The sequence below is a fragment of the Pyxicephalus adspersus genome, chromosome 4 (genome assembly GCF_032062135.1).
Source record: "Pyxicephalus adspersus chromosome 4, UCB_Pads_2.0, whole genome shotgun sequence".
NCBI lineage: Eukaryota > Metazoa > Chordata > Amphibia > Anura > Pyxicephalidae > Pyxicephalus > Pyxicephalus adspersus.
In genome coordinates, this window is record NC_092861.1 from 4,408,418 (window position 1) to 4,420,903 (window position 12,486).

General features: G+C 41.3%; 2 protein-coding genes across 2 annotated transcripts in view; one reads left to right on the forward strand and one right to left on the reverse strand.

Annotated features, from left to right (window-relative positions):
• Positions 1–192, reverse strand: part of LOC140327983 (uncharacterized) — a 5,056-nt gene extending 4,864 nt beyond the window's left edge. Inside the window, exon 1 of the mRNA XM_072407246.1 lies at positions 32–192. The gene's annotated coding sequence lies outside the window, so the exon portion shown is untranslated. The remainder of the gene's footprint in view (positions 1–31) is intronic.
• Positions 1–8,909, forward strand: part of LOC140327980 (uncharacterized) — a 648,380-nt gene extending 639,471 nt beyond the window's left edge. The window contains exons 7-8 of the mRNA XM_072407240.1: positions 6,012–6,935; positions 7,186–8,909. Coding sequence (XP_072263341.1) covers positions 6,012–6,935; position 7,186 — 925 coding nt within the window. The 3' untranslated portion in view covers positions 7,187–8,909. The remainder of the gene's footprint in view (positions 1–6,011; positions 6,936–7,185) is intronic.
• Positions 8,910–12,486: the final 3,577 nt, after the last annotated feature.

A 12,486-nucleotide genomic window follows, 5' to 3' on the forward strand; every position in this document is an offset into this window, starting at 1 on the left:
CCCTCAGACCCCCCCATATTTTTACACGTACCTATTTATTGGATGCTTTGCCCTGCAGCCATGAGCCGTTGGCTCTGGGGAATATCCGATATTGGATAACCACGCCCACGTACGTGTGACAGGTCATCACGCACGTCCTTGCGTACACACGTGATGGTGAAGGGGAGGTCCTCTGACACACAGGAAGTTGTCCATGAATCCCCCTCCTCCTCCCTAAACAGCTCTGCTTCACATGCGCAGCCCAGGTAAATAGCTGAACTGTCATTATAAACCCCCATAACCCGTCCATAGCCACTTATTATTGTCAGCTCACCCTCTATCAGGAATCTCTCCCAGCCATGGATGTTTAGTTTTACCTTCCCTCATCACATCTTTAATTCACTCAGGATCTGAGTAGGTCAGCACCCATTATTTAGTGTTTTGTCACATTTCCTACACTGAAAAAAATCCAGCAGTACACCACAAACCAAATATTATTATTAAACAGGATTTACATAGCGCCAACATATTATGCAGTTTTGTACATAAATATTGGTTGCAAATGACAGACATACAGACAGTGACACAGGAGGAGGAGGGGCCCCTGCCCTGAAGAGCTTACAATCTAGGACAGGGGTGTCAAACTCAAATAGAGGGACAAAACCTTTTCATATGGAAACAAAGAGGTGTTGCTTACCTGTCAATCTGAAACAAGCCTATAATAGAGAAATAGTGCTGCTACTACAGTTCCCTGCGTCTATAAAACAGTCCAATGTGGGGTCACGCATAGGCAGAGAGGCCACTGGTCTATAGACCCGGGAATTGTAGTACTACTGTGCACCTGATTAATACTGATCCTACTGTGACATTAGGGATCAGTGAATATTTGTTCTTTGTATTAGGAGAAATTATCATTACCCCCCTTGTGTTCTAATTATGTCTGTATTTGTATGCAAAAAGAGGTACATTGTTTTGCATGGAAATTTATTTTACATTGTAAGCCTATAATTCTTAGGCATATCCCACCAAAATATGTCAAATATTAATATATATTTATTAAATTTAATAATAAACTTTATTTAAAAAAAAACATAAAAATCTTTGTTTTAAAAATCTATTAAAACAAAGGTGCATAAAAATACCTGTAATATAACTGTACATTAGCAAACACACACACATTGATTTTGTATTGAAACCAATTCAAAATGATTAGAATTTCTTGCCCCACCGGCGCATGCCCCAACAACATCACCGGGAACTCCCCGGGAACATCAGTGCACTTGCCGGGGGAAGATCGAAAGAAGGGGACATGATGGACAGATGAGATCCAAAGGTCAGGACACCGGAGGACGCCGATGGGACCATACGTCAAGAAGAACAAAAAAGTATTTACAAAAATAAATAGCGATTTGCTTGGATAATTAAAGATTTATCTAAACAAGACATACATTTATACTCTATTACAGGGGTCGGCAAACTGTGGCCTAGCTGGTAGTTTGTTCCGGCCTAGCACCCCCTGGCAGGATGCCAGCCAGATCGGCCGGCAACTTTAGGGCCGGAACAAACTACCAGAGCCACTCAGAGCTTCGGAGTCGCATGTGGCTCTTGAGCCTCCTCTTGCTGTGGCTCCTCTATTTACCACGGGTGGTGTTAACTTCCGCCACCTAGGTAAATAGGCGGAGCCATTAAGGCAGGACTCAAAAGAGAGTCTGGCCTAGTGTGCTCCTGCCCACCCCTGAAATGCCCTAGTGGCCACAAAAGTTTGCTGACCTCTGTGTGTGGCTCGGGGTTACCACTTTTAGCATGTTTTTTTTAACCCGAGCCACACAGCCTAGGGTGTTAACCTATCGCTACCCCTTAGGAGGCCTACATCAGGCAAAACGCGTCGGGTATCACAGCCTTAAGTATTTACACATAAGACATGCTAATAGATGGTTATGATCCTACTGTGAAATTAGGGATCAGTGAATATTTGTTCCTTGTATTTGTCACGAACAAGACACTAGACAGGAGGTGGACCCTCTGTGCTACCAGCACATTAGCCGAGGTGAGATCAGAGGCGCATAGTCTCAGGCACCACCCGGTGTTCACCAGAGCACCCCACAAGGGATGTTGGGCTTTGCTGCGAACGGCGCCCAGGTTGCGGCCCTCAGACTCACCTGTGCAGGTAGCAGCTGACAGTTGGAGATAACCAAGGCGCAGTACAAAGTCGACAGGCAAATTCAAAAACCGAAAACAGGACCGGGTCAGGGCAGGCAGAGAACAAGCACGGTCAGGACAACCCAAGGTCAGGAACCGGAAACCAGGACTGGAAACTGAATATTCCCAGGAACCTCGGGTAGTATTACCTATTGCTGAGGCAATAGGTGTCTGACTGAGCCCAGCATATATAGGGAGACTGACAGGCTAGCTGGGCGGGGACTAGAAGGACAGGTGGGAATCAACTGGTAGAAATGGCTCAGCAACGCCCCTAAGTGCAGAGCAGCTAGAGCAAAGTGGGAGGAGGAGGGGATTTGCGGGAATAGCGGTTGAGGATCAGCAGTTTCAAAAGAGACACATGAAAGGAGTTGGGAATCTGAAGACTGGGGGGCAGACCCAACTTGTAAGTCACCTGTTTGACCTGGGATAGAACAGGAAAAGGACCAATAAAACGGGGGGGGGGCAAGTTTAAAGGATGGGACCAGTAGATGCAGGTGTTTTGTGGATAACCAGACCTTATCTCCTGGCACAAATCTGGGGTCAGGTCTTCTCTTTTTATCAGCCCACTTCTTGTGGCCAAGAGAGGCTTTGTGTAATGTGTAAGCAGATCACTAATGATGTTTACAAAGTTTTGAAATACTGCGGGGGCATTACAGAGCCCAAAGGGCAATGACAAGATACTCATAATGTCCATCATGAGTATTGAACGCAGTTTTCCACTCGTCCTCCTCCTTAATTCAGATAAGGTTATAGGCCCCGCGCAGATCCAACTTAAGCTGCGTACACACGGCAAATTTTTCTCGCCGGATAATCGGTATCGGCCAATTATCGGGCGAAAATCTGCCGTGTGTACAGTCGGTCGTCGTCCATCGTCCGACGACCGTCCTGGCGGATCCATGGACGATGGACGACGACCGATCCTAATGAAAGGGAAGGGGAGAGCGCGCAGCAGGGTGCCGCTCCGTCGCTCTCCCCCTCCCCTCTCCATAGAGCATGAACGGTGCTGTATGTACAGCATCGTTCATGCATCGTGCAGTCTTTTCTCGTTGGAAAGGATCGTGAAAGATCCTTTCCAACGAGAAAAATTGCAGGTGTGTACGCAGCTTTAGAGAATATGGTGGCACCTTGAATATGGTCGAACAACTCCAAGATGAGGGATAATGGATAACGATTCTTGACAGTTATTTTGTTTAGACCCCTGTAATCAATACAGGGACGCAGGGACCCATCTTTCTTCCCAACAAAAAAAAATCCTGCGCCCGCAGGTGAAGTGGATTCGCAAATGAACCCTTTTTCAAGGTTTTCCTTAATATATGCTGTCATGGCCTGGGTCTCGGGTTTAGACAGTAGAACCAGGCAAGAGATCAATGGAGCAATCATAAGGACGATGGGGTGGCAGGCTCTCTGCCTTTTGTTTGGAGAAGACGTCCTTAAAATCTTGATAGGAGTCAGGAAGACCAGGCAACGCTGCAGTCTCAGCCAGCCAGACAGTCCATGCGGGTGCAATTCTCTGCAGGCAGTTGTGAAGGCAGTACGAGCTCCAGGACAGACTGTCTCCAGAAACCCAGTCTATCACTGAAGAGTGCTGGCGAAGCCAGGGCATACCCAAAAGGAGTTGGTTTACTAGCTGGGGCAATACTAGGAACTCCAGAGTCTCAAAATGGAGCACCCCCACCCGGAGAGAAAGTGGCCTGGTTTTGAAACAGATGAGTTCAAGAATGACTGTACCATTGACTACGGAAATAGGGATAGGGTTATCCAGAGCTACCAGTGGAATCCGATGCTTGAAAGTGAAACTCTGGTCCATGAAATTGGCAGCGGCTCCAGAATCCAGATAAGCCTCGGCCCAAACAGTCTGGACAGGTAAGAACAGCTGCACTGTAAATATAATCTTGGAAGAGGGAGTACGAAACAATGGACCTAGGGAATCCTCCTTGCCATTCCCTAGGTCAGGGCCTTTGGGCGCCTGAGAGGACAGTGATTCCTGTAATGTCCCTCGTCCCCAGCGTGGAATGGGCTGCACATTCCTGGCCACGTTCTCGGAGGTGTCGGTCAATTCTGATAGCTAGCTGCATGGCAGCATCCAGGCTCGCAGGTGGAGGGTAGTGTACCAGGGTGTCTTTAATCTTCTCAGCTAGGTCTAGCGGAAATTGGGAACGGAGAGCAGGATCTCTCCACTTCGAATCTGCAGACCACCTGCAAAATTCAGCGCAGTACTCCTCTGCAGACCTGTGTCCCTGGTGCAAGGCACGAAGGGCAGATTCAGCAGAAGCGGCACGATCTGGGTCATCATAGAGCAGACCAAGTGCATGGAAAAAAGTATCCACAGAGGCTAGAGCTGGATTTCCTGGAGGCAGACTGAAGGCCCAAGACTGAGGATCACCTTGTAATAAGGATATGACTAGACCTACTCGCTGTTCCTCAGTGTCTGAGGAAAACTGATGCAGGCGAAAATACAGTAGGCAGGAATTTTTAAATAGGAAAAGTGCTTCCAGTCCCCAGCAAGCGATCAGGTAGGTTCATCTTAGGTTCGGCTGCAGGTGAAATATTAGCTGGAGCCACAGCAGCAAGTGCTGAGAGGGGAGTGGAGGCAACGCAGGGAGGTCCGGAGTAGCTGAAGGCGAGTTGATAAATCCTGCAGAACCTGTACAACTTGATTTGTTTGAGCCTCCTGTTGTTCAATTCGTCGCTCCAGGGCTTGCACAGAGCTGGGTATAGGAATGTCAGCGGAATCCATGGCCTCAGCAAACTGTCACGAACAAGACACTAGACAGGAGGTGGACCCTCTGTGCTACCAGCACATTAGCTGAGGTGATATCAGAGGCGCAGAGTCTAAGGCACTGCCTGGTGTTCACCAGAGCACCCCGCAAGGGGTGTTGGGCTTTGCTTCGAATGGCACCCTAAGTGCAGAGCAGCTAGAGCAAGGTGGGAACAGCTGCTGCAAATCAGAAACTATCAGGGGGACAACAAGTACCAGATCAGCAGTGTTGCTGATCTGTGACAGTATTATAAGAAATTACCAATAATACAATTTTTGGTTTGCCAAAAAAACCTTCCCTTTGTCTATTTCTCATACATCAGTCCAGGTATCCATGCATAATAATAATGTACACTTGTGTTAGAGTTTTGAATTTCCCTTTGAATTTGTACATTTTACAGTGTACATTTTTTCTTTTTTTTATATGTTAAGTATAGATTGAATTCAACATTTGCATCTGTTGAAAATTTAGTTATTGCATTGAGTTTTAATATTTCCTGCATTTCCTGCATGTAGGCAACACACAGCAAGCCTAAGAATATTACTAGCACATTAAAAAAACTTTCTAGACCCTCTGAGATCACTTTAAGTATTCACAAAAATCCACATGTGGTGAAAAATAACATTTTCTACTAATATAAATGCATTTTACAGAGTATAAAACATTTTTTGAATTGTCCTGATGATAGAATTATACCTATAGATTGGTCTTGTTAACAGTGTTACCAATATTTGGGGATTTTTTGCAACTTGCAATTAAATTCTCTGTTATTGGTAATCGTTACTATGAGAAAATATCTGTCTATCACCATACCAACAGACATAAATTGACATTATTTTAAAAAATATACCCATCTATCCAGAACCATTTTGGTTGACAGAAAGTGAATGATATATTTTTATATTACCAATCCATATAGTCATGTTCCCTTTTTTCATACAGGTTTATAAGGAGTTGACCAATATTCTCCTACTATTCATCAAAACCAGATCACCATTAACACACAATGAGTAAAATAAAAGAACATCTATATCAGTGCTCCGAGTGTGAAAAAAGTTTTACTTTGAGGTCAAGCCTCAGAACGCACAAGAGGATTCACACTGGGGAGAAACCATTCAAGTGCTCTGAATGTGACATGTGCTTTTTACAGAAAATTCAACTTACTCACCACAAAAAGATTCACACCGGAGAGAAGCCATTTTCTTGCTCTGAATGTCAACAAAAGTTTTCAAGAAAGGAAACACTTATTACTCATCAAAGAATTCATACAGGAGTGAAGCCATTTGTATGTTCAGAATGTGACAGATGCTTCTCCCATAAGATTAGTCTTACTGAACACCTGAAGTCTCACACAGGGGAGAAACCGTTTAAATGTTCAGAATGTGGCAAGTCTTTCTCACGAAAATTTTGTCTTACTCAACACCAAAATGGTCACACAGGGGAGAAACCATTTAAATGTTCAGAATGTGACAAGTGTTTCTCACGCAAATCTGCTCTTATTTTACACCAAAAGATTCACACAGGAGAAAAGCCATTTACTTGCTCAGAATGTAACCAATGCTTTTCACAAAAGCAACATCTTGTTAAACATCAAAAGAGTCTTCCAGGAGAAAAGCAGTTTAAATGTTTATCACGCAACTTCAACCTTGATAATCAATGTGAGAAGCCATTTAGATGTCTAGAATGTGACAAGTGCTTTTCAGAAAAATCTAATCTTACTCGACACCAGAGAATTCACACGGGAGAGAAGCCATTCACATGTTGTATATGTGACAAGAGTTTCTCATATAAGACAAATCTTACACAACATCAAATGATCCACACAGGAGAGAAACCATATGCATGCCTTCAGTGTGGTATGTGCTTCTCACAGAAGTCTAATCTTACTCAACACTGGAGGGTCCACACAGGAGAGAAGCCATATAAATGTTCAGAATGTGAAAAATGTTTCTCAAACAAGTCAAATCTTATGGAGCACCTGAGGGCAGTACATAAATGGTAAGACATAGTCATTTTCTGAATTTGATGAGAACTTCTGACAAACTAGGTTTCTAGTGAATTGATAACTTTACTTATATTATTGGTGTCAGTTTTAGGGCAAAAAAACTTTCTCCAGTATCACTACTAAACCTGATACATACCTCTATAAAGGGAAGGGGGGATTTTCTTGACCACAGTTTGAGTACATTTAAATACCCAGCATTTTTCATAAAGACTTCTAGTAACATGATTTTTATTTTCCATATAGATAAATCAACAAGCAATACCTTCTGTGGAAACATTTCTAGCTAAAGAGATCTTCATTAACACATGACAAGTCAAGTAGAAGACAAGCCATACCATTTGCTGTAAATGCCAAAAAAAAGTTTTACTTGTAAATCAAAATTTTATGTACACTGGAAGATTAACACAGATCAACACCTCAAAATGTACACAGGAGAAAAAAACATTTACATTTTTAATGTCACAAGTTCCTATTAAAAAAATCTTATCTTACTGAACACAAAAAAATGTACACAGAAGAGAAAGATTCTGTGAATTTTACAAGTGCTTCTCCCAAAATCGCAGTGCTACCTGACACCATAGAATTCACAGTTTTTAAGCTTACTTTATAGTTTCTCCAGAGATTCTATATTACGCTATAAACTTGTCATATCAATTATAACTTTTACTTTGTACAGGGCAACAGTAAGTTCTTCCAACAGTGCTCACTGGCAAATTTATTCACGTTTCATTAACTAGAACGCAATTCCAGCAGGTCACAGGCTTACATTTGCTTTAACTGTCATTTTAACAAGTCCTATATTCTTTTAAGGCTGCACAACAAGAAAGTAGCAACTACTCCAAAGACACCATAAAATTCCAGACTGCAGTTTGCACCAGAGAATTCAGAAAGGATTGAGAAAAAGGCACATGTGTTAGACCAGCATCTCTTTCCCCTTGGTGAAAAATATACCCCTTCTGCACACGCCTAAGATTAGGTCATTCACAGAGGGAGTAGACAGAGCCTCCCAGGATGCGTGACGTAGGTATACTGGCAGGCTCTGTGCTCCCATTAAGTCTTGATCGCTGCGGGCAGTGCTTAAAAAAGGGTGTTGCACTTAAAACAAAAAACATTTTTACTATATTTAGAAGGGTTGTCTACCTTTCTGTGTAAGATAAAAATGTTGAGATTAGTTACACTTTAATATACCCTTTATTAAACTTTTGCCATGTACAGCAATCCAACATGAAAAACAATAACATCACAGCATCAAGTACATTTCTACTTCTACTACAACTGTGAACAAAACAAGATACACAAACAAATAGACAGACGGACATAATCCTTGCAGTAAAACTAAGAAACCAACAAATACAACTTCAATGAAAATATCAAAACTGTAAAAAGAAGACTGTATATTGACTCTATATACAATGTCTGAGACATTATGCACTTTTAGCAGCTTGCAATATCCTGCTTAGTGGTGCACATAAAATGAGTAGTTAGTGCCTGATATATCCTTGGAATCTTTTCTATACCTAGATTTATTAAAGCAAACTTTTCTGAGGAACATATGAGATTACCTGTTTCCTCTGTCCTCCACTTAAGTCTGAGGTATTTACAGTTACAGAATATATGGTAAGGGGTCCCCATATCTCCATCAGCAAGAGCCATGAAGACTTTGTATTGCTACAATATGGAATCTGAAACCAACCTAGTGGAAGCTTTTAATGATTTCCAATGATAAACACATCTAGGATATTTAAATTTCACTGTATCACTGCTTTCCAATGTTAATCCCAAAATGTAGAAATAAGTATTTTAATTTAGCAAATGTTTAAGGGTAATTTTAGACTTTGGAAAGGACTTTGTTTTCTTTTCACCCTGTGGCCACACATTCACAGGATTCTAAAGTCATCCCTTTATACTAATTTTATTTTGTGTTTTAAAATATATGTGCAAAAATAAAATAAATAATAAAAATGTTCCATGGTTGTGTAAAAAAAAAAAAAAATACTTTGAAATTATTAAGCAAACTGGAGTTCACGATTTCACAATCGTGAGGTGGATTTACTAAGCCCAGTGAATGAATAAACATGAATTTTCCTTGCACATGATTGGATGGTCAGCCAAGCTTCACCAAAGCCAAATGAACTATTATGTGAAAAGTGATAGTGAGCAGAATAAACCCTTTTAGTAAATAAACCCCATTGACTGGTCTGCCTTCCAATATACAGTTGTCAGAGGAAAAATAAGAGCTTTATCTTATTAACATTCCCTTACACAGTGAGAAAACCTCACGGCTATGTGAACTGCCTAAACACTAGTTATTCAGCCCCAGTGAGTCCTGGGATTGAGTCCTTTTAGTCTCCATAGTAGAATGATTTTTCTCACCTCTATCTCAAATTTTTATAAAGTTTCTTTTGTACATGAAGTTTGTAACTCTAGAATAGAGCATGCTTGCATTTCACAATGGATCACAATTATCAAAAGGACCTGTTTTGTGTGGGTAAGTTCATGCTGCTTAGGAGTAACTAGACCTCATAACTGGACCAGATTCATTCCAGGTTTGCTGGATCACTCAGGTTCACCGATGAAAGTATCTTCTTCAGCCTTGGACAGCTTTAATAAATTAGGCCCATCTTGTGTGAAGATTTTCTTAACTATAATATGTTCCCACTGTAGGCATTGAATCATCAATGCATCAGATAACTTCACCTATTGAAAAAAACAAAAATAGTGTATGTAATCCATCGGGTCCTAGTGCTTTGTCAACCTTACTTTTGCCCAACCGTTTTTCATAACAATTTTGAGGCATTGTGACTTGTTTAAGGCAGTGATATTGCTATTATGAATTTGGACTTGAGCTCTGCCATTTTCCTTGATTTTTAACATCAGCTGTGAGCCACATAGGTTTTAATTTTTCCCTCCTAAATTTATTACCCATTGGAATATATTTTTTATATTTATTTATTTTTATTATGTTTGCTTTTGAGGAACAGACTTGAAACATTCCCATTTCTGTTCTGTGTTCTTTGAGGACAATATTTTCTACCAGTCCAAGTCACATGGAGCTGCCCTTAATAATGGAAAATTTGCTCTCTTAAAATTAAATGTTTTTATCGTTCCTGTTTTTGCTTCCTGTTTACAGCTTACATTAAATGAAATCATATTATGGTCACTGCTACCCAGATTCTCTTTTATATGCACATTTGTTATAAGCTCTGCATTGTTAGAAAGAACTAGGTTCAGCAGAGTATCATTTCTAAGTGGGGCTTCTATAAACTGTATAATTTAAATTCTCTTGTATTAAGTTTACAAATGTCCTCCATTTTTCTGTTCCTGAAGTGCCATTACTCCAGTCAATGTCAAGGTAGTTAAAATCTTCCATGATTAAAACATTTCCAATTTTTGCTGCTTGTTCTATCTGTGCTAGTAGTTGATTCTCTATTTCTTCCTTAGCAATGGGGGGCCTTTACCAGACTTCAATAATTAATTGTGTTTTATGCATCCCCATATTCAACTCCACCCATAATGCCTCAACTTCATAACTTGTTCCATCAGCCGTTTCTTCTTTCACATTCACTTTCAGATCACTTTTCACATACGGACAGACACCACCACCCCTTCGTTTGACTCTGTCTTTACGAAAAAGAGTATACCCAGGAATATTGACAGCACAGTCATGTGAAGAACAAAGCCAGGATTCAGCAATGCCAACTAAGTCACAATGATCTTCACTCATTTGTTTTTCAGTACAAATAATACTGCACAATCCAATATTTTTTGTACCATGGAAATCTTCATACATTTATCTATAACCCTACCCCCAACTATCCCCAATCCATCCTCCACTAGTGGCTGACCCCTGACTAACCTTTTAACCACCTTATTTAACTGCCCCACCCCCGTTGTCCTAGTTTAAATATCCTTCCACCATTCCTGGCTTATCCCCGTTCCAGGTTAAATAGAAAAATGAGTGTGGGGGCATATGACAGCCTAATATCAGGTCTTTTGTGATTCTTAAAACTGTTGAAGATGAGCCCCGCAGGGGGCGCCCCCCAACCAACTGCCCCGGCAACCTGTGATGCTGTCTATGAGCTGATTATTGTGGACCGGCGAATATCCTCAAAAAAGATACTTGACACTCACAGCAGCGTTTTGGGTTTGTTATCACCACTATCCTAGAAATGCACAAGCTTTCAGTTAAGTGGGTGCCGAAATGTTTGAATAGAGATTAGAAGAAGGAACGAGTTGAAGCTTCCAAAACTGTTTTGCCCCATTTTGAAGCTGCACAGGACTTTTTGGCTAGGTTAGTGACTGAGGATGAAACCTGGCTCCACATCCATGATCCTGAAACCAAGGAACAGTCAAAGGAATGGAGTCACAGCGGGTCTCACGGCCAAAGAAGTTCCGAACCCAGAAATTGGCAAAAAAAGTCATGGCGTCTGTTTTCTAGGACAAAGATGGTATTCTGATGGTGGACTACCTCAGGGCTCCAGTATCACCGTACGGTATTACGTTAACCTCCTGGACCAGCTGAAGGAGGCAACTAGGATGAAACACCGTGGAAAGTTGACCAAAGGGATGCATTTTATTTAGTACAATGCACCTGTGCACAAGTCCAATCTTTTGGCTGCCAAATTGAACACGCTGGGTTTCCAATTGGTGCACCATCTCCCCTACTCACCTGACCTAGCCCCTTCGGACTATTATCTGTTCCCGAATTTGAAGAAACACCTGAAGGGGCAACGTTTTGAGGACATTCCTGACATTAAGGATGCAGCTAAGAGCTAGTTTGTGGCCCAACCACAGGACTTTTATTTGAACAGTCTAGAAAAGCTGCAACTACACTGTGCACATTAAGTGCAGCAGTAGCAGGGGGGAATATGTTAAATAAATGTGTTATTTCATAACTATGGCTCTCTTCCTTCTGGGCAAAGCCAGAAACTGTACAGTTATATTACAGTCAATATTTTTATGCACCTTTGTTTGAACCAATTTTTGTGTTTTTTTTACTTAAAGTTTATTAATAAATTTATTAAATATTGGACATATTTTGGTGAATTATGCCTAACAATTATAGGCCTACAATGTAAAATAAAATTCCATGCAAAAACAATGTAACACTTTCTGCGTAGAAAAATGAACAGAATTAGAATGGCAGGGGGGTAATTAGTCCATTAGATCTGCAAGTTTTTACTTACCCTCATAATTTTAATTGCTTTATTAAGGAATATGGGAGTCTAAACAGTAGGAATTTGCTTTTAACTAACAGTGACCTGTTGTGCAATTAGAAGTTACTGAGGTTGACGTAAACTTACATAAAGACTGATTGTGTAATGCGCCTGGGCACACAAACCACAGCCAACTCCAAGAATCCTTTTATCAAGCTTTATTGTCAATGAAACAAGGCAAGGGTTATTCACAGATGATTAGTCCCATAAGTGTTGTACAGTAGGGTAAGGCAAGGGCAGGCCAGGAACAATCCAAGGTCAGGGCAGGCAGCAGACAGAGTAGTCACAAACAATCCAAGGTCAGGACAGGTGGAGTTCAGGCAGACCG